This window comes from Pseudopodoces humilis, chromosome 2, assembly GCF_049639895.1.
Source record: "Pseudopodoces humilis isolate 2021_Gansu_Grassland_sample_001 chromosome 2, ASM4963989v1, whole genome shotgun sequence".
Taxonomy (NCBI): Eukaryota; Metazoa; Chordata; class Aves; order Passeriformes; family Paridae; genus Pseudopodoces; species Pseudopodoces humilis.
The window spans coordinates 91,912,288-91,937,335 of NC_142201.1; the positions used below are offsets into that span (position 1 = coordinate 91,912,288).

A 25,048-nucleotide genomic window follows, 5' to 3' on the forward strand; every position below is an offset into this window, starting at 1 on the left:
TAATTAACATACAATAGCTCTTATTAAATGTAGATGAAACATATTTGGGAGACCCTTGTAGAAAGGATCCATGCAACACTGGCTTGCGAGAGGGGTGCTTTTCTTTCATTGGTAACTTCATATGGGACTGGGTCTTTTAGCTGTACTCTAGGTCTGTCTGGGGAGTGCAGAGGTTTCCCCTTGGTGATGCCCCTCTCCTGGCATGCCAGCAGCCTGATGCGTCTCTGTGCCTTGCACTCTCCATCTTAGAGTGGTGGTTACTAGTCAGCAATCGGGTGTCAGCAGTGTGGTCTTCTCCAGAGCAATATCCTTGTGGAGTGGCATCTCTCTCTGCAGTAGCTTGGGTACATCCAGCACGTGGATTAACCCCTTTAGCTCCTCACTCCTCTTCCCCTCTGGTGCTGTCCGTGCCAAGTCTACTGCAGAGGAAACGTCTGACTCGCCTCACTCCTTGGCTTGAATACAAAGCAGTCATATCTTCCTGCTGCTGCATGCGTGGCACTGGAGCAGCAGTGTCATGACCTTAGTCCCTAATTTGTGGGCTTTTAACACTTGCAGGGATTGTTTAAGTACTCAGACAGTGCGGTCTTTCCATACCAAGGCTGCAAGGGCCAGTTTCTAAGAGTTCAGAAAGCAACTGGATGTATTCCTGGAAGAAGAAAATCATTCAAGTACCATTAACTACAAAGGCAGTGCCACTGGCTGGGGACATGCCTTAGCCATAAATCACTAGAAATAGATAAGTGCCCTGGGGCAGTACCACTGCATGCTTGCCTTATGCTTGAGAGCTTCACCAGGCATTGGCTTTAGGCTGCTTGGAGACAAGAGGAAGGGTTAGAGGGTCCTTTGATCTGGTCCCACATGGCCATTTCTATGACAGTGACAGTCCTTATGTCTGTGTAGTTTGAGCACACTGTATCCCACAAGGCTGCAGGAGCAGAGGTGAAGCAGGCTACGTACAGGACCTGTTTTTCCTTTACTGCACACATGTACCAGCGCTGTGAGCACACAGGACAGCAATTCTCGGCCGAGTAACCCCATGGCTTTTCTTGCACCTGATTCTCTGGACCCCTCTTAAACCTCCCCTTCTCTCTTTGCTTCCCAGTCCCAGCCCCGCCGTGCTTTGGCCGCAGAAGGGTTACATTAGCGAAGCATCCCTAGGAGCAGTTCTGATCCCTCCCGCAGGCAGACATCGGGCTGGTGGAATGGCAGGCAGGCATCAGCAATAAAACATACGGCTTATTCCCTTCCATTAATTTAATCTCCCTTCTCTTGGCGGCGGCGGTGGGCTGCGGGAGCGTTCCCGGTGGGCAGCGCTGCTGCCGGCGGGCGCGGGGCTCAGCTGCGGGCTCTGGCAGCACAGGCCGAGCATTCACACCGCGGGCAGCTCAATGCCGGCATTGTCTCCGCTCCGTCGCTCTAGGCTGGGAAAGGAGGTGGGGGGCGGGAAGGGCTGAGTGGAGAGAGGTGGGAGGGAGGGATGTACAACTGGTTATCTGGCGAGAGGAAAGTCTGAGAGGGGAAGAAGCGAGGTTTGAGGCTGCAGAGGCAGTTGCCAAGGATGCTGCTCTGTAAATCAGCTAGCGTGCGGCTTCAGGCCGCTAAGCCAAGTTGTTTGCACTTTTGGCCACAGACCCTCTTTCCTCACTATTTCATCTTGAGAATATTGGCCGTACCTTCCTCCGTCCTCTGTGCCCTACTCCCTGTGCCTCCCTCCCGCTCAGCAGCTCCCGGCTGCTCCTGCCTTCTCTCCTCTTCCCGCTCCAGTTCCCCGCTCCCCTTCTCCTCCTTTCCCCAGCCTCCTCTTCCTCTCCCATCCCCTTCCCTCTCTGCCTCTCCCTCCTCCCCTCTCCTTCAGGGCTTCTCCCCTCTGCCTTGCAGCCCTCCTGCCTTTCCAAGCCCCCTCTCGCTGCTGCAGTGCCCCGCTCCCGACCCCGGCCGCCGTTCCGTGTCCCCCCGGGCAGCCCCGGTCCCCGGCGCGGGGTCCCCGGGCGGCTGCGCCCTCCGGGAGAGATGGGGAGGGATGGGGAGGGATGGGGAGGGATGGGGAGGGATGGGGAGCACGGCCCGCGGCTCCTCCGCGCCCGCCGCCGCCGCTGTGGTGCCGAGCTGCCGTCTCACGAGTAAGGCTCCCTCCTCCCTCTCTCCCTCTCTCCTCCTCCTCCTCCTCCTCCCTCCCTCGCTCCGCCTGGGAAAGTGGGTTAGGAGGGAGCGCGGGGCTGGAGGCTGCACAGCCACAGGACTATCCCCTCCCGCATCCCGGCGACACAGGATTCCTCTTGTTCCTTTTCCCTTTTTTTTTTTTTTCCCCCACCTCTCTTCATCACTCTAAACGGGTCGATTTAATTGTTATTATTTCGTAGTTATTTTGCTACCTGACTTTTACATCTTGCTTCTTTTTTTCTTTTTTATTTGAAAGCTCTGCTAAGACTTTTTTTTTTTTTTTTTTGAAAGCCTTAAAGGAAAAAAATAAAGGCAAGCAAGGGAAAGAAGCCAGCAAGAGACTGAAAAGAGCAAGAGAAAGTGGCAGCTGAGAAGGACTGTGAAATCACCTCCCCTTTCTCAGGCTGTCGATCAGAGCGAGAGTTGTACATTATTATTATTATTTTTCTTTCTACGTCTATCTGTCCACATACACAGGCAGAGAAAGAGACAAGTACTGACAGTGAAACTCGACGAGACCAGCCATGGTAGCAAGGGCTCAGCCTGATCGGAAACAATTACCGCTGGTCCTACTGAGATTGCTTTGCCTTCTCCCTACAGGGCTGCCAGTCCGCAGCGTGGATTTTACCCGAGGTACCGATAACATCACCGTGAGGCAAGGGGACACAGCCATCCTCAGGTAGGGCATTTTGCCAACTTTTCCTCCTCTGTGTGTGCATCTATGTTGCCATATATGCAACGTGTTCGTGTGACGTGATACAGATTCGTGTGTATATGTCTCTGTGAGAGTGTGTGTTATTTTACCTCTCAAACTGCAGTAGCAGCAGCTGCTACAAACAGGCTCTGCGTTTGTGTTTGTGCTTTAATGTGAAAAAATTGCAAAGCTTTTGAACACTTCTTGCCACACTATCCTCTGTGTAGTGCTCTGGATCGAAAGAATTTCAGTGGGGAAAGATCTGTTTGTGTTAGAGAGCTCTTGTGAGCGTACACTTTCCACCAGCCCTGCAGTATCAATAGAGGCATCGAAAAGGGATCCAGCTGTGCTTGCCAGATGTTCCATTGATCTTCCCATGCTTCTTTTTGTACATATGCAAAAACTTTACCCTTGGTGCTGCCAGAACTCTCAGGCAAGTTCTTTTGGGAAACTCTTGTCTTTTAATTTTATTTATTTATTTTTCTGCCCTGTCAGGAGGGAAGATGGTTACAATAGTTGAAAAGGCTGGTGAAAAAATGGTGTAGCAGCTCTGACATTTATGAAGATTATATCTTGGTGTGTTGGCTGTTTTGCAGGGCTAAATAAATGGGTGTATGCTGTGCCTGTGTGCCTGGTTGTGATGAGGATGCCTGCACATGAAACCTTGCTTACTGGCAGTATTGAGGGTTATATTTCTGGTTTCATTGTGCAGCTTTTCCAAAGGTACTTCTGACAGTACTTGGGCTTTCAGTTAGGAGCGTCCCAAATAGCTAAACTGCAGTGGTCTTTTTCCTGTAGGTTTCTTTTTTTCAAATTCTGCCTCACTCAACTTACCTGCAGTAACTCCCCTACTGAAGGAAAATTCTGCATGTGTGAGTGTGAACACTGTGTGCTATGGCTGTAAAACTACTGGGTGTCATTTAAAATAAGTCTGTGATCTGTATCAGGAGCTGATAGTGCACAAACCCTGAAGCATCAAGGGAGCAATACCCTAGTAAAGCTAACAGCAGCAGCAAAGTTTTCTTTCTCTTTCTGTGAAATAAATCCTGCTGGATGTCACCAAACACTCTGCTACGCCATCCCCTGTGTCCTGCATCCCTCCCATTTAATGATAGAGGGAAGAAGGATGCTGGAAGAGGGATGTGTGTGTGTGTGTGCGCGCGCGTACGCATATCGCTTCGGTCGCCTCCCATGTCCTCGGTTGTTTTGATCCTGGAATATCCATTCAGCAGCTTCCATTCCCCAGCTCTCCAGACTTGTTAACTTGAATGTAAGATTTATCCACACAGAGTAATAGGATTTACAGAGTAATTCATCTGCCTTGCATATGCAGTGGAAGCGGTTTAGATTTGACATGGTAAACACCTAACAAGGGGTGTTGCCTCTGACTCCAGCTTCTCTACTCTCTCTTCCACTCATTACCAATTCGTATATCCCATTAACCCTTTTCTAGCAGGACTCCTAGCTGACTTACCTAATTTTTAAAGGCAAATCACCTCCATCAATCATTTATTTTGGAGGGGCTTCTCAGACAGATGTTTGCCAGCATATGTTTGGTACATGCAGCAGCAGACAAGTCATTAAGCTCACTTGCCCAGACAGGGGTCACTAGATTTCTATTTCCCACTTAACCCTGGAGCTTTTCAGTTTATCTAGATGCTGTGTGCTAAAGCTGCATTTGCAGCCGAGAGGGCTAAGCGGATGGTGGAGATGGTGCCTGCAAGTGCAGCGTGTAAAGCGTTCCCTCATCAGCAAGCTCCACGGGGCTGCCTGGGAGAGTGGTTTCAGTGATTTCGTGTGGCTTGCCAGTCTTTATGTCAGGCGCTAAAATAAAACACCTGAGTGAAGTGATCCAGCTGTGTCAGCCAGATGTGTGCCAAGTGACACAGTCTGCAGGAGCAGCACACCACCCGGCCATGTAAATGCTTGCCCCGGGCAACACTGTGTTCCAGGCAGGCTGCATTTCTGTCAGAAGTGACTGTGGCCACTGCACAGGCTGTACCTTTTTCCTTCAGCTGCCTTCAGAAGCTCTTTGAGCAGGTCTGGCCAGCTGTATGCATTTCACGTTTCCTAGGAAGGGCAGCTGTCTCCTCTCCCTTTCCCTGGGACCAGACCCAGGTTTCTGGGATATTTCAGTTCCTGCTTCAGACAAGAAGCAGAAACCAGGCTATACTGGGAGACAGCCTGCCACATGAAGCTGGAAGGTGTGAGATTTCCCTGTGTCCCATGGACTTTAGGTCCTGCAGGATAACATTTCATTTCCTCAGTTATAAAGCAAAGGTTTGTTTGCTAGCTTTCCCCTCACTGTTTTGTCGACCCTCCAAAACATAACTCACTTTAAGATAGCCTTGTTTTGAAAAACTCCCAGTGCCTCTCTCCTTTCCTGTGCATAGATCCACTATGAAAACTGAAGGAAAAGAGCTAGATGGGAAAAAAACCCAAACAACTCCATTACATGATCTATACTAATTATGTTCAAAGCAGAACTGTATGTCCACAGAGAGATAAGAGTTTTCTACACATGGATCATATCACCTATCTTTGCTAAACATCTGCTTCTGAAGGGTTGTGCAGCATCAGTTTACCAGTGCCCAGTAGTTCCTGTAGCTTGAAGGGAAATGAAAATGTAGGAGGGCGAAAAAATTATATGCAGTTGGAGAAAAATAAAAGCAGTATACATAGTGATAAGATAACTGAAAACATGTTGTTCCTGTAAATTGTGATGCAAATCAGCAGGGACAGGATTTTCTAAATGAGTCTTTCTCTTTGGGGCCTTCTACGTTTGTATATAGGGTTAGGTTACACTTGTAGGTGGAAGAATGGGTGGGTGGATTGATCTACAAAGTGAAGAAAAATAGTTTATTATAAGCCCTAATGTTCCTAAAGGAAGCCAGTCCTCTGAAGCTTCATCTGCAGCTTGTTACTCAGAATAGAATTATTATGAAAAGTTTGGAGATGATTTTTTAAAGCTACAGCATTTTAAATATTCCCTCAGTATTGGGACTATTAAAAAATGTCCCTAACTCTAAACTGGCTCATCTCCTAAATGATCTGGCAGCACATTTGATTCATTTCTCGGCCTTGCTGAAGGTTGATGACTCCTAGCAAGTATTTGGCATGGGAAAGTTAGGGAATTGCAGAGAGAATAAAAATAGCTCATGGTAGACTCTCTGCAGGGAAGAGGGTAATGGTCTGCTCCTTAGAGCAAGGCAGAAAAGAGAGGAGGGGTCTGAGAGCTGCAACAGGTGAAAAGGGCTTAGCAGAGTTGCTGGTGTTTGTCCAGCTACAACCAAAGAAAGAGAGTAGGATGTTTCAAAGATGACACTGTGTATTGGTGAGCCTGTCAGGCTTAACTTAAAATGAACTTAAAATGAAACTTAAGGTTTCAATTCTTTAACTCTGTCTTCAGCAAGTGAAGAAGGACACTGATCCTTATTTTGAATATTGAGAGGGAACTTTGGCTACAGTTCCTGCTGATGTCTTGCTTTCAGGATTACAATCATGAGGTTGTCAGGTTTTGTATGCAACTTCCCTGCATGGTATTAGGAAAAGAAGAAAAAAATATACAAACCAGAAATGCAAAACATATCCCCCAAACTAGTTACAATAGGAAAACAATCCCCAACTCCAAATCTTCTTGCTGTTTACCTGCCTTCAGCATCTTTTCCTACCTCATTTGCTCTCCACATGCTGGGTGAACAAAGTCAGTACAAAACACCCAGTGCTCTGTAACATACTTTGAGCCTGGGGAGGGGATGAGGAATATGAGGATGCTAAGTTGGCTAAGCTGGGGCATGTGCAGTAATGAAGGGGAGCTGCTGCAAGCTGAAGGAAGTGAGCTGTGGTTCTCTGTTGTGTTTGTCCCTCTGGATGGTCTAAAAGCAAAAATGGCAGTAGGGAGTCCATGCTATGGGATCAGGTCCCTGTACAGCATGTTGGGGAAAGATCAGCTGCCTCAGGAACCACCACAGCAGCTCACCTCAAAGTGGCTTCAAAGAACTCATCTGTGGGTGTCAGCGGGACTTGCAAAGTCCTGGCACAAGTGCAGATTCAGCCTTTAAAAACTCCTGAAATGGAACTCATCACCAGCTGGAACCAAAATGGGTCACATCTCCATTCCAATCTGTTCTGTTATACCAGTACAAATCCACTAAAGCCCAAGGGCAGAGGCAGAAATATTCCATTTGTCTTTGGGGCACATTCCCAGGGACTGGTAATAAAGAGGTACAAGTGACTCATACAGGGCATAAGCTTCTGAGCACTGCTCAGATGATGTTCAGCCTTTGGAGAACTGGGATCTCGCCAAGGCCTGAATTTGACTCATTGCTCCTGAGTTTTTCCAAGCATCAACTTTTCATCAAGAATTAAAACAATCTGATGATGACATACAGATGAAAACCAACATTTGACTGAGTGTGCATTTTTCATTTTTACCAGGTATTTTAAAATAATGTGAAGTTTCAGGCTGATAGCACATTTAGGAACATCCATCCTAATGGGTACTTAGTTTCTTCAAGTTGCATGTGTCAAAGGATGGGCTGGAATCAAATTACCAGCAGTAATGACAGTGCTGCTGGCATAATCCTGCAATATAAGCAATTTATGCAAACTGTGTTCTTGGCCTCCCAGTATTTTGCGGGTATGTTACAAGTGGAGCTGTGCTAGAGGACAAAGGCACCTCAGCCAAAATAGCAACACAACATCACAACAAAGTTTATGCCCTACACCGTCATTTTAAAAGAAAAGTAAACGCTTTTCAGATTTTACTTATAATTAGCATACGATTTATAACAGGGAGCACTGAGCTGAGCCCTTTGCTAGAAATGAGAATAGGCATGTTCAAACATATAATGCCACATAATAATACAGTCTTGGCAGTAAAATTGTAACCTTGATTATTAGTGGCATTGTTGTGGCATGTAGAGGCCACCACTAAGTTGAGGCAACCTTTGTGTTAAGTGGCACGTGAGTAGAGAGTGAGAGCTCCCCTCCTCTGCAGGGTGGGCAGGCTATTAGCTGGGATGGAGCCAGGCTGGGGGTGGGCAGGAGGTGAGGGGACTCGCCCAGGGTTGCTGGCTGGGCTCAGGCACACCCAGCCTAGTGACCTATCCATTAGCCTGGGTTGCCTTTTGGCTCAGCCACACAACAACTCAGCAAATGTGACAAATGAGGATTCCCTAGTACGTCCTCACGCACACTGGTGTCGACTGAAAGTCCCAAGTGCTTTCCTCTCTCTCTGGTCTGTACAAAGCCTTCATTATCAATTCTAGTGTCCATGTGTCGAGACGGGGTAAGTCAGGATCTGTGCTGATTCTTTCCTTCAAAGGAAAAATAAAAATGCATAAATGTAGTAACAGATGATGTGGCAAAACTTCCAGCTCTGGCAGCACATGGTGCTATTTATATGAATGCACACATGCATCCGTACATATGTGAGTGTGTGTGCATACATATGATAAAGAAAGCTGCAATATGTGTATGGTCAAAGGCTGGCAATCATCATGTCTCCTTATACACATGCATTATTTTTATATGGTGTGCCCAGAGGTAAGGGGGCCCTTTGTGAGAAAGTGCTTCCTGCAAGGTGGGGCTAACCCATCACAAAGAAAAGTGGAATGGAAATTAGAAAAGGAAAGACTTTCTTTGGTGAAATGATGCATGTTTGATAACACTGTACGTATATTTTTTCATTCAGAAAGATGGAGAGACAATATTGAACTGTATGGCTTTAACCTCCTCCCCTGTGTCTGCACACACACTTCAGTTTGCAACTAAGTACCATATGTTTTCCTACTCGGTTGGCATTATAATTTATATAGTACTATGTGCTACCTGAAGTGTCTCGGAGTCGGTACCTCTTCCACTCCCCTCCCCAGCAGGTCACAAGGAAAGACCTATTCTTAAAAAAGCTCATACTTACTGGAATATGCCATCTCATAACTGCAAGTTTTCAAAATATATGTTACACATACCTACCCTTTATATCCAGACCCACAGGCATCTGATTCTGACAGATCTACGGGGTCACAGCTTGCTGCTGATGCAGCGGCAGGGCTTCAACAGGCTCACTGTGAGGCTGAATATAGCCATTTTCATTGAAGTTACCTAGTTTTGTTGTCCATCAAAATTCACTCTGGTTTGTGTGAACTTGTGCTCTGCTGGAGTAAGTGCAATGGAGGGCATGGAGGTGAAGTCAGGAATTTACTGAGTTTTCTTTTACTGTTCTCTTGCTGAAGAAAAAATGAATGTGATTTTTAGCTGAATCTGACACCAAAGCATTTGCTTCAGGCTTTGAGCACATCTAACGTGCCTGGTTTTATGGTAAGTAATGGGAACTAATAATGATGAGTTTCACCTCTGCCTAGAAAACAGCTATTTCAAAATAATCTGAACTGCCAGTCTCCTCTGTGCTAATATATTTCTGCAGAGTTTTATTAGGAGCCACTTGGTTGTGTGGAAGAGGCCGGCTATGATCCTAGAGTTCTCCCACTGTGCTCAGCCCTGTGAAGAGAGAGGAGAAATAGCACAGCTGCAGCTCCATTGATTTCATTGGGGTTGGGCTTCCTTGGTCCCAGATAACTCAATGGAAATGAGCCCACTCACACTGGGCTGGCATTCAGCAGATACTTTGCAACAGCACATCTGTATGAAGTTTGGGAGGTGTGTGCTTGTGTGTGCCTGTGTGCAAGGGTGTGTTTCCCTATATTTGCCTCCATTTAAAAGTGAAAAGTGTTTTCTTGTGTGTGGTTGGACAAATGTTGATATACTTTGTAAAGTTGCCATGCTTGCAACTGGGAGGCAGCACTGCCAGATGGATGGGATAAGGGTCTGCTTATTTGGAGGTCTCTGTGGCTTTTTCCAACTCCTGGACTACAGTAATCCTCACTAATGCTGGAAGTGTCCTTGTGTTTCACTTGCTACAGCTGTTAAGGGAAAAAAAGCAGCAAGTATATAGAATATATATAGCAGAACACACCATCTTCCTCTTCTGAGGCTCAGTGATTAACACCCTTGTAGATCTGGCCAATACTGTCCCTTTTCAGTAGCAGCTTGAACCATTCTCACCAATTTTCATTTCTGTATCAGAGGGAAGTAGTGAAAACTTCAAAAGAGCAGGGATGCTTCTCTCCTGCACACACCCTTCTGCTCTCCTGTAAGAGCCCAGACACGTCTGAATGGCTTCTCACCACCAGTGCTCTCCTTAGATGGGTTCCTAGAAGTGCACCAGATTTATGAAGGAAAGGGAAATGCCAAGAGGGCTCCAGCTCCCCCCGTGCCAACCTCTGTGCTGTGCACTTGCAAAACAAAAGGGGAACGGCCACATCACTGTGCAGCTGCCACTCATGGTGCCACTGCATCCTCTCCTCTCAGGGCCAGCAGGATGACCATGTTGGAGATGCACCACTGTCACTGTCCCTAACATGATATGCCTTAGTGTATGAGTGAGAACAGCGCCCTACCAGGTGTGGTGGTGGTGATGCTTTTCCAGTATAGGAAACCAGGAAACCACAGATACTTTAACCAGGAACACAATAGTGTCTGTATGGCAGCTACCTCAGTGCTCTGCTTCCTTCCTCCTTCCCAAGCTGGTTGTCCACCCTCAGAGGAGACCATGGTTTGGAGCTGCACATCAAATCACCTTTCATGCCTTCCTCTGCAAACAAAACCCGTGTTGAAATCCACTGGCAGGCAGCATCCATGACTTTGAATAGTAAATACAAATCTCTCCTTTTGCCTCTCTGTCTCTCTCTCTCTCTGTTATTAAGCTGACAGGCACTTAGCCAATTATCCAGTCGTCGTCTCAGCTGTATTTATGAAGGAGGAAGAGACAACGCACACAGCTCTTGTCTTCAGGGCTTCAGCTGAGTCTCCCTTGTGTGCTGTAGCATTTCCCCTGCTCAGAATACACAGGGAAAGAAACCACTGAAGGGGTTTAGTTGAGAAGAGGGATGGGGGAGTAAAGGTGGAGAAAGAGGTCTGCTCCCCCAGACCAGGGGCACAGCAGAGCTGTCATTGTTTGGCACTGCTTTTGTGTTTAAATTTGGCAGAGCGCACATGCCTTTGTTGCATAAGGTTGCGATGGATGGGGAACGCGGTGGCTGTGGGTACTTGCAAAGTCCTTTTGCAAGGATCAAAAGTCAGGAACTATGTGGTGGCAGATTGTGAATCTGTGCCTTAAAGTGAGGGAGTCACATGTACTTGGGGATGCGGTGTGAATCTGTGACTTGGATCCAGGAGCCATCTCTAATCCCCGATGCGGTACTGCGCCTAGAACATACAGCCTGCGCTGGCTCAAGTGTTTACTCCAAACAGCAAAATTTAGGCAAATAGCACTGAAGTGTTCTGTGAATATTTTCATGAATGTTAAAAATGAATTCACTTTGGCTGCAGCTGTGCTTCCTTTGTGTGTGTGCATGTGCATCTTCTTTTCTCTCCCCCTTGTGAATAATCTGAGTGGATGAGTTTTCCTTGCCCTGGCGTTCACGGACAGAACATTTTTAAAAGGTCCATAGATGAGCAAAACAAGGCTCTAGCAGCAACTTCTGCAGCTGGAAGCCCTGTCTGTACAGATTTGCAGGCATGTACCCCTTCTTCACCTTAAATCCAATCTAATTTTTGTGTGTATGCTTGTGGTGCTCTTGATATATGTTAATGTTGGGTGCTGCTTAGGGAGCACTGGACATGGTTCTTGCAACCCTTCATAGGAGCCCAGGCATAAAAGCAGCTGAATAAGTGAGATGTAGAGCTGATCACAGCTTGAGCCACAATAATTTATGTGCATGTGACAAGAGAAAATTACCTTTAAACTCTGCACCCAACCAATCAATCTTGCAGCAGCCTGGTTTTGCTCAAAAAGGTGCCTCAGGCCAAGCCTATCAAGTTCAGAAAAAGAAAGGTTAAAATGTTCCAACATCATTATCTCTTTCTCTTCCTTTGGAAGAGAGGAACCACAGTGACAAAGCCTAGCTGACTCCTTCACACCAGTTCCTTTGTAGTGATTCTCACTCCCAGTCCAGATTCCTGGCTGGAGTCAGCAGGAATTTGTCCATGGTCAGGCCCAACGCTCATCTGGTCAGAGAATACAAAGGAAAGCATGTCACAGAGAGGATCAGGCACAAATAAGCATGTTGGAATTGGAAAATGCTCGAGAGGGGATGAAAATATTACCATTGCAAGGTAGCAATTATTGAGTGTTGCAGATAGCACAGGTATGCTAGGAAACCCCCATCTGTTCCAGGGTGTCCTCTGAGCTTGGAGAAAAGTGAGATTCCAGGAGTGAATCTCTCTTGAAAAATGATTGTCCCCTCTCTGCCAAATATGATGTAACATGATCCGTAGTCTCTGTCCCTGCAGCAACAGAGCAGGGAGCCTGCACCAGCTGAGGCAGATGTTTTTGGGGCTTCACAGGGGAAGGGACATTTGAACCTGCTTCCTCCTATGAGCAGAGACATGTGTGGGCTGTGATATAGTGGGCCATGTTTGTCCCTTCAGTGCAAGCAGTTTTGTTAGCAGTCCTCTGGAGTCAAAGGACAGGGGAGGTTTTAAGCTGGTGGAAGATGGAGAAGGGCTGTTGCAGCCTGCCCTTCCCCCTTTTCACATTTGCTTCCCCCTTAGCCTTTGGCATGCTGGTTAAATAGGGGTGGTCCTTCCACAGCCCCCTGACATTTCTCAGGCAGGTCCTGTCCCCTGTTCTCCATCTTGTCAGACTGGCCCCACAGTGTATTTATTTTCTTTTCCTACACAGAATGCCTGGTGCATATATGTTCTCTGAGCTCACAGAAAGGGTGTGTGTAGGAGGGCTAGTAAGAAGTGGGGCTGTGTCACCAGTAAAGCTCTTCCTCTTCCTAGCAGAAATATAGCTGAATGCCTTTTGCATCCCAGTGATGTGTTTCTCCTGCTTTCAGTTGTGATCCAAGTTGGAAATGGAGTGGTAGGAGATCCCATTCATTTAGGAGGTGATTGACAGGCAAGAGCTCAGGCTGCAGGCTGGTGTGAAAGCCACCTTGCTGCTGTCAGCAGAGGAACACACTGCAGTGCATTCTTGGTGTGCTGTGATTCTACTCCTGGAACTCAGAAAGAGGCAAGTGGGGGCTTTTTCTCCCTCTGTTGTAGCTCTTTCTTGGGTGGGAAGCTTGACACTTGTGTTACACTCACATGGGGTGACACATCAGCACTGGGGTGCAGATCTGAGATTTTCTTGTGCAAGTAGCAAAGAAGACAGATGCATTTAAAAGACAATGGTGATGCAGTGTTAGGGAAAGTTCTCAGTGTTCAAATTGCCAGACCTCTAACCTTGAAGCATCAGGACTTTAGCTGGTGAGTTATGATCATTTCAGCCAGATTTGTCCATTGTAGAAGCTGTAGAAACTTTGGAGACAACCCCACATTTTCCCCCCATTTGGCATGAGACCATAAGGTGCTATGGAAAACTAAAGCCAGCTGCTGATGCTGTAACAGGGATGTTCCTTTGGTCACTCTTTATTAACCTCCTATGGCACTTCTTTTTGTAGGACTCTGTCTCTGAAACTTTGGTGAAAACCCACACATCTTGTCTGCTTTTACACTTAAGGGAAACCTGAGATTGGCATCCATAATCAGGAGCAGAAGGTGCTGCAGGCAATCTGTCTTCCTTGCACTGCATTAAACCCATTTTAGTTTTTTTCAGTTAAATACCAAATTATCTGTCCACCCACACATCCTCCCCACTGCATCAACTGTGGTTAGGGATGGGCCATCTGTAGGACTTCTACCTGGGTAAGGGGATCCACGGGGGTTCTTGCGTAACATGTTTCATGCGTATTCATTGGCCTTTAGAGTGGCATTTCTTCCCTTCCTATTCTCCTGGCTGGTCTCCAGTACTGGCAATGAGTCAGAGGCATGCAGGTCTATCAATCTGAGAAGTGTGTCCCAAGATGGAGGAACACGTGCAGCTTTGTTCTTCCCTGACGCGGGAAGTAGCGCTTAAATGCAGGCCAGGTGGGTCAAGGACTTCAGACATGGTCAGATAAGTTGAAATGTCTTTTTTTTCCCCCATGGGAAGCTCAAAGTGGGAGCAGCATCCAGCTCCCAGAGCAGAGAGAAAGAAGGGCACGCATTAGATTTTACAGCATTGTTGTGTTGTGTTGTGTTGTGTCTGTCCCTGCTTCAGTGGTAGTGCTGGCTGCTTTCTGATCACTGCAGTAGGGTCCTGTGTCTCTTTGGAGTGCTCTGTGTTTCTAGAGAGATGTGGTCCAGTTGGATGGACTCCAGAAGAAGGAAATGGGAATGATCAGAAGTCTAGACAGCATACTCATGGGGAGAGATGGATGGAAATGGGGCTGTTTGGGCTAAAGAAGAGAGGACTAAACATGAGATATGCATAACAGCATGCAGGTACATAGGATACAAAAGAAATGAATTATGTCTTCTGCAGAAGAAGATGGGGAGAAGTTTAAGATTGTAACAAGAGAGACAGGCTTAATGTAGTAAGCTCTGCAACAGTAAAGATAGCAAAATACTGAATCAAATTTCCTTGTGAGGCTGTGTAACTCCATCACTGGAGGGTTTTAAGGGCAGACTAGACATGTACGAAGAGTGACAGATGCCACAAATGACAAAGTAGAACTGATCTGTCTTTCACAGAGTAGAACAGACTAGATGGTTCCTTTGGGTCTCTTCTACCTCTGCTGCTTGATTCTGTGCTGCCTTCAGGCTCAGAGAACAGCAGGAGCATAGGCAGAAACACAGCTGGAAGGTTCAGGGAAGTGCCTCAGTGAGATGCTGAGTGAGTCTGGCCAGAAGGTCCTTACCCATTTCTTTAGCTGTGGCTGACCTTCTCCCTTCCATCTCAGGAGCATGATGTGCTCCAAGGAGAATGTCATCAGTGCCACTCCAGTCCAAGCACGTGACACTTAACCTATCTGGAAAACAGAAGTAAGAATCAGTGTCAAAACTATCCCTAAAATTGATTTTCTTCTGCAGGGACTCAGATTTTTTTTCTCATCTGCTGCCCTTGGGGGGCCACAGGACCTACAGGATGTTTTACCGTAAGCATGGTAGGGAAAACAAGTCGAAGGCTCAGTGTTTTATCCTGAGAAAGTTTGATAATGTTGCTGAATGCTCACTTCATGAGGCTTTGTCAGCATGTTCTGTTAATGAAATGTCACCTTTTATCGGTATGAAATCACTTTGTGCATTGGTATATGAGCCCATGAGGATTTGAGTCTACCTGAGGGGTGGATGTGATGCAATTTATGCGTACTCCTGGGGCTTTTCACCACTAGGGAGGTGGCATGTGTCATAAGGCCCAAAGTGGTGCAGGTGGCAAGCCTTGCAACAACTGAGCATCACGCCTTTAGCAGTGAACTGGGTGCACATGAAGCAATGAGAAAACTCCAGTGCACTGAGGATCTAGGGGTGAGTAGAGAAAGGATGTTTTAAAAGGTTGAGGAGCAATTTAAGAGAGGAAAAGCTATTCAGGGAAGGAGGGGAAGAGCATAAAGGGGCCTGCTGTAAAGTTTGGAGTAATGTGCTTGGTGTTAATCTTTCTCTGGCTGTAGTGGCCCAGGCTGTTGCTAACCTGGCCAGGCAAACTGCCAGAGGCTGTCTCCATTGCTCACCCATTGTCCACTCTCCTCCTGTCTCTGACTTGTGTTTTCTTGTCAGCATTTCTCTCCCACAGATCAATTCCTCCTTGGCTCATCCCAGTGATTTTAAGCATAGAGAGAAACTTCCTCTTGGCAGTGAGAGATAATCAAGCTGAATATTACCCATCTCTGAAGTGCAGGCAGTCCGTGAGCAGAGCCAAAGTCAATATCTTGGCAGATGTTGCCTTGCATTGATTTATCTTCTCCTGGAGCGGGGTGGATGGCCCCAAAGAAGGCAGCATGGTCACCTGGCCAACTCCCAAAACATTTGCAGGCTGCATTAGCTTACTTGATTTGGTCTCCAGAAGCTGCTCTCCTCAGTGTCAGGGGGTAGAACAGCGTGGTGCCAAACTCACAAATCCCTCCTTTGCACTCATCAGTGTTATTTCTTGTGCTGAGACACATCCTGGGCTCAGAGCACCAGCTCACGGTGCTGAGTTAAGCCAGCCTCATTTACTGGCTTAATGGAGCAAGGAAACAGATGTGTGTGCTGCTGCTGGCATAGGGGAGAGGAACAGGAGACCCATGCCCCAGAAAGGCTTTGCAACATGGGGGTTTTTCCTTGCAGGGAATCTGGATGTGTCAGAGAGGAAAGTAAGGGAGAGGAAGCTTCCATGTGAGCAGCAGGAATGGGAGGAAACAGGCAGGGCCCCTCTTCAAGCCAGAGGAATTACAGTCAGCAGATTGCTGTGCAGGATGGGGTGGGAGGAAGGGGGCTGCTGGCAGAGAGAGGGGGGTGGTGGAGGCAGGCTGTGGGGAAACCAGTTGCCAGGCAGGAGGACCAGGTCAGAGTGCTGCTCCTGGGCTTTGCTCTGTCAGAACAAGCAGACAAAGCATGCAAAAGTACCTGTATAGAGTTCCAGTTCCCCAGCATAATGCACTCTCTGTTTTCAGAGACCTTTGAGCTCTCCTCCTATGTCTGGGAGCTCCAGGTTTGGCTTTGGCAGGAAAGGGCCTCCAGCAGAGTAGGCAGGGGGTTTTTCAAAACCACAGCTAAAGAGAAACCATCTGTATGATCTCACGTAACAAGATACTTGCATGCAAAGCCCATCCCCTTTGGTACCATCCCCTTCCCCCAGCCCCCTTCCCCAGCCCCTCATCTCCCCAGCTCTCGCTGAGCCCTTCACAGCTCCTCTCTGCCCACCCTGCTGTTTTCATGCTGGAGCAGCAGGCACTGCACAGATACATGTACCACATCTCTGGTTCTGAACTTTCCCCCAGGGTGTGGACAGATGCTGATTGTCTTCATGCCCAGTTGGGGACAGCAGGAGATGTTATAAATAGCATCAGTTCCTTGCGTGGCAGAGACAGAACTTTCCCCTAGAAGTCCATCGCTCTGCTCCCAGGACTCACTGGGAGGTCTCTGAAATGTCACAGAACGTTTGCAGCAGAGAGTACCTCTGGAGGCTTCCTCTGGGTTCAGAGCTTGATCCAGACAGAAAATGGAACGAGTTTGCTGAATCTTTCCTCACAATCTAATTCTTTCTGCCTGTCCTTGTCATTTTTCTGTGAACGGCAGTTTCTGTTCAGAAGAGACCTGGGACTGAAATAGGAGTAGATGCAGAAAGGAGCACTTAACATGTATAAACCTAATGTGTTGAGGAAAGAAATAGGTCTGGAGCAGCCATAAGGGATATAGGGATGCCAGGACAGAGCTGGTGTAGGAAGCCCCAGTTCAGGAGGACTCTGCTGGGGATACTGCCAGTACAACACCAGAAAGGGGTGCTAAGAGCAAGAAAACTTTCCTGCAAGAAAGTAATATTCTTTTCCAGCACTGAAGATTCCCTCTGCTCCCCTCGGGGGTTGATTTGCTTCTGTAGGAGTGCAGGTTGCATAAGGAGCCTGTTTAGAAGCAGGCTTGTTCATCCTCCCTCTCTTCTGCTCCCTGCCCTCCGGTAGAGGGTATTGCTTAACACCTCTGGGCAGCTGAAGCCCTTTCCATCTCTGCAGCTGACACCAGGCTCTGTCCTCCTGACAGCAGCCGGACATCCCCCAAGGCAGCACCATTTCAGCCTTAGGCACTGCTTGCTGCTGCTGAGGCTCGTGTTTGCATCAACAAAAGCTCCTTTGCTGTGGGTTTGTGGCTGCAGGGGCTGTGCTGTGCTCCCCAGCCTGAGTTCTCCCTGTGGGCATCGTGGGGAGAGGCCCTGGCAGCGTGTGCACACTGATATTTAAATTAAAATTACTCCTAGGACATTCAGGGAGTAATAAGGAATGGTACCAAGCCTTGGATAACCTCCACCTCACATGTGCCTCCCAGAGGCTCCCCAGTGCCTCATGGAGGCCCAGCTTGGACTGCTCTTGTACCATATATTATGCTGTCGGTCTCTGTGATTTCTGCCCTGTCCTTGCTTGTTTCCTGGTTCCCTTTGTGTTTACTATTCTAATTTATTGAGTTACCTGGAGTGTTTTCACAGACACCAAGGCTGCTTTGCAGAAATTAATGATTGTGCATTCTGCTTGTTGGTGCCTTACACAGACCTTGCCTTTATGTGATAGAGACTAAAATATGCTCAGAGAAAATGAAAATGTTAACCTCTATTAAAAACATGCTTAAAAAAGTTGTTGTGAGATCTGTGCCAGGGCATATGAGTACTTTGAGATTATTTAGCTCACTAGCCCCTGCCATTTCTGAATCTCAGAGTATTTTAATTGATTTCCCCTTTGAGACAAGCGACTATTTGTCCCCATTTTGTAGTGTGGGAAACTGAGGCTTGAAAAGGAGATTTGTCTCAGCAAATTAGTGGACAGACGTAGGTGACCAAAATCTTTGCTAGCTGGAACCCCAGTTTTTAGGTCCTGTTCACAGCTGTGCTACCTAACTGGCTGCTGGACTAGAATATCACATTAATGTGTCCTAATGTAATGCAAAAGCAGGAGATAATCTTTCCTCAGTTGTGGTCAGAAAGGCCAGATCTTGGCAGTTCCTGTTTAGTGGAAATGAAGCTGTGGGAGGGAAAACTCTACTTCTTTTGCGTTCCCAAGGAAATCTGTGACTGGTGTTTGCCATCTGAGTGTTCTTCTCAGCAAAATGGAGAGTCTGGTCCAGAGAATGAGCATCTTTGTAAAGCAGGAAGCAACTTTCATGCATTTTTGTAAAGAAAGGGAGGAAATTGAGAGGAGACACCTACACATAGCAGTGCAAAGTGTTTTGTTGGGTTTTGATGTGCTTACTCACTTTTTTTGGAAAGGAGCAAAGCAGGGTATCTAAAAAGGTGGTTACAAAGTGTGTAACAGCTCACACAGCTCTGATGGGAAGATCTAGATGGGGTCATAGGAAATGACAGGCCTGTAAATCTTGGAGCTACGTAGGTGGCAGGTCCTTTCAGGGGCTGATACTATAAATCTATTGAAACAAGCTGTCTGTTCCCTAGAAGTTTACTGAGAAAGTGCACTCCTTGATTGGTCAGGGAATGCCAGATGCAGCATTTTGTGGAGGTCACAGAGTCACTAGGGGTGACATGATAAAGGGGGGAATTTTCAGCTGCTGGGACACAAGCCATCTGAAAGGAAAGTTTCTTTTCAGGTCCTCCATAAACTCATTAAAACGTAGGATGAACATTTTTCCTCTCTTGCTTGAACACTTAAAAGTCCTTAAGAGAGAGTGCCTTTCAAACAGACTCTTGTTTAGCATGTATGAATTTCCTCCCAAACAAAAGAATTTAAGAAACAGCAGATGATAGCAGAACCTTTTTACATCAGTTTCTTGCATTTATAAATTTGTATTATATAAGAAAATACAAAAACCTCTTAAGTGGGGAAATATGCAGAATCACAGAAATAACCTGCTGATAGGAGAAATTTCTGTGTCCTGGACAGATTGTTTCCTGCTTGTAGTCTGAAGAAAGAGAATTGATATCACTGGGGTTGGTGGGAAGGGGTCATGAGCAGGAATTTTCCCATCATGTATCAAGTGACCATTGGTATCCTGTAATGTACTGCTTTTTGGGATAGAGTTTGACCTGGCTGTTAGTTACCTTGTGGCAGTGAAATACACATTGCATTTAATAGGAAAGCAGCAAACCCTATCCAGCCTTACATGGGTAGTGTTTGTTGTAAGGGATGCTCCCTACCTTTATCACTGTGTTTTCCTCTGCTGTATTCTTTATTCATTATTTGATATATCCTTCACTATCCAACTTGCTTTGTTTCCTCTTTGAGGCAAAAAGCTCCAGTGTTTTCAATCTCCCCTCTTACAGATATTTTGTGAGGTCTCTAAGTCATTGCTGTCACCTGTCCCTGAACCCTTTTTATTTCTATTGCATCTTTTGCAGATAAGATGACCTGATATGACACATTGTATTGCAGTACAATACTGCACTTAGCCTCATTTTTTCTCTTTGTCTCAGTGCATTCTGTTAGGGTTCTTGTCCATTATGAACAGAGGGTTTTTATGAGTTTGCCATGCATTAATCTTAATTTCTGAATGACAGTGGTTAATTTAGAAGCCAACAAGGTAACTCAGATAATTCCTTCCAGAATGTGCATCACCTGACATTGTGTGCTTGGTCAGTGCTTCTGCTTGAGACAGGGTATAGCCCAGCAGAATGCCTTTCTCTCACTTGTTTGTAAACTGAGTTGATGCACTGCTTATTTGAGCTCTTGTTTTATGGAGCTCTCCACATTTATTTTTATTTTTTTTCTTTAAAATTAACTGTTTCTTTAAGCAGTCTTATTGCCTTCCCTGGAATCTTTGAGGTGAGGTGTCACCTCTGGTAATGGTGTAAGAATGCTCCTGTGGAGAGGTTGCTGTGCTCTGCTCATCAGTCAAGCACAATCTCTTCTGAGGTGGAACCCTGTAAGTATTAAACAGCAAATGACAGCGGGTTCAAGACAAGAAAAGAAGAAGAAAACATCCAGTTTGAACTGCAGGGACTGTTTTGGAAGGCAGATTGTAATTAAACTGATCAGAATTCAGACATTGAGACAGTCATTGCACTTCGTGCCTTTGAAAAGTGTCAAGCTTTGATTATATCTCATCTTTTTGTCTATAATCTTCTAATACAAAAGATTTTTCCCAAGGAATTTTCTGTCTCCAATAGTTAGTCCCATGAAGATGGAAGACGCTAAGTAGTGTCTTTAAGTAGAGGCAACCCAAAGCCATCTGGCAAAAGCCATTGTGAAACCAATCCTCCTGCTGCACCAAAGCACGAAACATCCCCAGGAGTCTGCCCCTCTGCACACCATTGGAATAAAACTCTTGCCAGCATCTTTCAAAGGTCATTAGATTATTTTTTACATGTGAGGAAGTAGGGGGGGAAAGTATTCAGGGAGGAGAAATAGGCATGAATTCTGGTGAATGGAGATGTAACTTTAAAAATCAGAGCTAGAAAAGGAGGAATGTTTAATACACTAAAGCCAACTCTTTTGCACCTGCTTGTTACTTGACTACATACATAGTAGACCACAATGAGTATTTCAGTTGTACTTTATTTGAGCTATGTTATTTCCTATGAAACAAGAAGTCCTTCTGCTTTGTAACAAACTTCTTGAACCATGTGACTGACCTCAGCTCCCAGGAGAGCCTGCTGGAGAGTACAAATGTGTGAGTGAAAAGCATTTGCACAAAATACACTGCTTGGTGTGGTTTTGACCTGAAATACACTCTAATAAGTTGCTGGTAGCAGAGACTGAGATCACATGATACTCAACAGAAATCCAGCAGTGAATAGCTTACTTTCTATTATTTTTCCCCTATTTAAATTAAGGGGAGGGTGGAGGCAGTTGATATTCTAAGTGTGTATTTCTGAAGAACAGTAAATCCAGACCTGTCTCTTTAGTGAAAGCCCCTAGAGTTTTTGATCTCCTAAAAGTAATACCGACCTAGTGTGTGTTCAGTACAGCCCGTTGGTATGTACTTGCTGAAATCTTTGGAGTGGATGAAGATATGACTGCACTTAGGATGTGAAATACAGTAACTACTAGATTCATAGTAGTGGCAGAGCTCAAGGTCTGAGACCTTCTAGGAAAAAAAGTCAATCCTGTGCACATCCAGGACTCTGTCTGCTTCCCCTCTTCTGGGAGCATGCACCTGTGGAGCCTGGCAGAGCTGGAAGTCCCTTTAGATAACCAGGACTTTGGTACATTACAAACTAAAACAGCCTTTCATATCATCTCCTTCCCACATCTCCTTTCCTCCAAGAGAGCACTTTGCCTCCCACTCCATCTCTGTAAGTTCTCTCTCTCTGTTGAATCCTCTAAAGCATTTTACAACTCTAATTAGACACGTATCTCCAATTTACTACTATTTAAAAGGGTAAGCAGTTAATGTCGTAAGACTGAGAATGCTGGTAATTAATTACTAACTCCAAGGACCTGGCTATCTCTCTAACCAGCCTTGTCTCAAATAGCATCTCTCTCTGCTAAAACCTCTGTTCACAGTAATTAAACAGTAGGGAGGAGAAGCACCTTGGAGGCTGCCCAACAAAGTCTGTCTGACACAAAGTGCAGCTCTGTCAGGCAGTCCTTTTTTATCTGACTATCTGGCATGGACATAATGGGCCAACAAATTTTGATTACTCACAAGTACACTCCAGCTTTGTCCAAGAGACTGCAGTAGCAGGATCCCTTCTGTGCCACTGCCATTGAAACACGAAACTAGTTGGGATCCTCCTCATCTCTGGGAAATGACATCCTAGGAGGATGACAGGTCCTCCTAGCAGTGCTCCCGCCTTGTTCCCAGAAAGCAAAGCATTATAAGCTGAGGAAGTTGGTTTGTGCTGCTGCCTCTGAGCACTAAAGCAGTTTGCATTGGAGCATCCTGGAGCGGAAAAGCCTGAGCAGTGCTTGGGTCAGGTTCTGCTCTTTACAATTGTCTTCAGCCAACAGGTTTGGAAGCGGTGGTGTGGTGGTCACAGATGTTTGTTAAGCATATGTGGTGCCTGTGACACAATGGAAGGTGAGGATTGCTGAGGGAATCTGTGGTTTGCAGTGAGAACACACTGAAAGCTTGGTCTGTGCACTTGTAACCTGGAATGGTTATCTCCTAGCTAGCTGCATAGAGTCTCACCTCATCAGTAGAAAAGTTTTAAATGCACCTGTGTCCAGATGCAGTGTGCACAGAGGTAATGTGGGAGATGGCATACCAGATAGGATTGCAAGCCTGGAAAACTCTGGGTTACTTCTGTATTCTGCTTCTTACTGTGTGTGGACTTTGGCACACCATTTCCCCTTCCTTGTATTCCCTTCCCTTATCTACTAACTATATGATAGGGATAAAAATACCTAACACCTTCAAAAAGAGCTTTGACCTCTGTTAATGAGAGGTGTTAAGTAATGCTTGGTAAAAGCAGGGTCGCTTTATTGTCTTATGGCCAAATTTTACTTTAGGTTAGCTACTTAATTGCCTCTGTACTTTTAACTGCAAGAGGCATTCCTGCTTCCTTAAATTGTCTTGCGGTGCATCTGTGCACTGCTAACAAGCTCTGCTTTTCATGTCTAAAGGGAGATGCCCTTCTGTGATGACTGAAGTGATCACTCATTGTTCCTTCTCCATCTCCCAAAGGTGCTGCCAGGTTTTAATGGACTATTCATCAAGTGCTTTGGGATTTTTTGATGGAAGCAGTCCGGGCAAGTGCATGGTTCTCACTGCACAGTGAGAGAGTGACATGCACCTGTTTACTCATCAGTCTGCCATGAATAGATAGCTCCTTTCTTTGGACAGCAGAATCCAGCAGGAATAATACTGTTATGAACTTTATATGTGAGGAAAGACAATGTTATGTCAAGCTCCTCTTTCTAATTCTTTGAGTTGGCTAGATCTGTGAAAAGATAGGCAGGTCAGGTTTAGGATTTTGGTTTTGTTTGCTGCTGTTTGGTTGGTTGGTTGTTTTTTTTAGTGGGGTTTGCTTCTTTGTTGTTTCACAGAAAAGACTTTTTCCAAACTGGGCAGGACCAGTTGCTTTGAATTGGTCAGAGCTGAGCTTCTGTGTGCAGGTTTATCTTCTGTGCAGTTCTTGTCATTTTACTTCTCTAATAAAGCTCTGTGAATAGCAGGACTCAGGTGTATTTGTTCTGCCAGTACATCCTGTGCATGGTTTATTGCATGGTACCTCATGCGTGGTACCTCCTGGTACCACAGCATGGTGCCCCTCGTTTCTGCACTTGTGTCTGGATTGATGGGGAAACAAGAGGAAGATGAATATGTCAAAGTGAGGGAGAGAGCTGATCTTCATGCATATTCATGTCTGTCCTTCCTAGACATAGTTACCTGGTTTATAGTGCCACAGTATTCCAGTTTATTTTTAAAAGGCTGATCCTCAAAGAGGACAAGACATTGTATCCCTGCTGTCACAAATATCTTTCCCTCCTCCTGCTCCAAGCTGTCTGTTTCCATGTTCTGGACAAGTTCTTCCTCACTCTCTGGCCCTATGCATCTCAGCTCACTCTTTTCTACTTTTTCCTTTTTTTTTTTTTTTTTTTTAATTTTATTTTATTTTTTTTATTTTTTCCTTTTCATCCTAAGTTTTCTTTGGTTTTACTTCTTTTTTTCCTTCTTTTTTTTTTTTAAACCTCTCCTTTCTCATTCATTTTTCATTTTTCTCTCCTCATTTATCCAGCATCCTCATTTACTTTCCCCTCTCTCATTCTGGTGGTCTCCCTTCATCATCTTGTGTTGATGTCCTGGATGCAGCAAGGCTGGGGCACAGACAGCACTCAGGTTGTCCAAGTTTTCCTCCAGGTAGTGCCCCTTCCCTAACCATGCATGTCACCCCATCTTGCTGGGCTTTTGTTGTGCTCCTGGCAGCCTGGGGTTGATAGCTATGTCCCTTGTGAAGTGCCTTGAGCTCTGCTGATTCCTGCTGTGGCCATGTGAGACAGGGCTGTGCATATGTATCCCTTTTTGCTGGGTCCTGAGCACACAGAACAAAAAGGAGAATCCTCCTTCAGGGGTCTTATGCTGCAAGCATTGGGGATAAGAGGTGAATACAGGCAGAAAGGGAACACATGGAAAGCACAAAATGCTGCAGGTCGACATAATATCGTCAGTCAGGTCCTATAGAACTGCCAAATAATATTATTCCCACTTCTATTTCCCTTTCTGCTAGCTTTTCTATCCTTTTAATCACTTTTTGGGCCTTCTTTTTACTTTCACCTTAGAGATTATAGGGCTTTGTCATTTTGTTTCCAAGAAAAGGGAAAGAGTGCAGAGTGTTTTCATTAGGCCAAGGGCTGGAGGGAAGGAGTGAGTCCTGGTATTTGCTAGCTTTAATCTTTATGGTAATACTTCAGTAAATATCTGCTGTTCTTTCTCTCCTGTCAGTGTAGCAGCCTGTGAATGATATGGAGCTGAGATCAGGGAAGAAGAGGGAACTGCAGAGAGGATTAGAAGGTTAAGATAGGATTACGGGGTCAAAATGGAAAAAATAAAGGAGAGGAATAAAACAGCAAAAGAAAGGAAAAGAAAATGAAGTGTAGTGGTTGTGACAGGGGAAAGGAAGGAAAGTGTACAAGGTACCAAGAGAAGATGAGATTTTTATGAATGGGTCGATGCATTCGAAGGTCCTAGAGTCAATAGTCTCTCTAAAATGATTTATTGAAGAAAAATTCATTTGTTTTATGTCAC

At 45.8% G+C, this 25,048-nt stretch overlaps 1 protein-coding gene across 4 annotated transcripts in view; it reads left to right on the top strand.

The window, feature by feature from the left end:
- Positions 1–25,048, top strand: part of LSAMP (limbic system associated membrane protein) — a 980,463-nt gene that overhangs the window by 680,063 nt on the left and 275,352 nt on the right. For 2 of the 4 annotated variants that reach the window (XM_088068823.1, XM_005523906.3), the window contains exon 1: positions 2,227–2,842. In XM_088068823.1, coding sequence (XP_087924949.1) covers positions 2,688–2,842 — 155 coding nt within the window. In that variant the 5' untranslated portion in view covers positions 2,227–2,687. Of the gene's footprint in view, positions 1–2,023; positions 2,124–2,226; positions 2,843–25,048 lie in introns of those variants that run through there. The other 2 variants (XM_088068810.1, XM_005523908.3) reach the window with 2 other exon arrangements.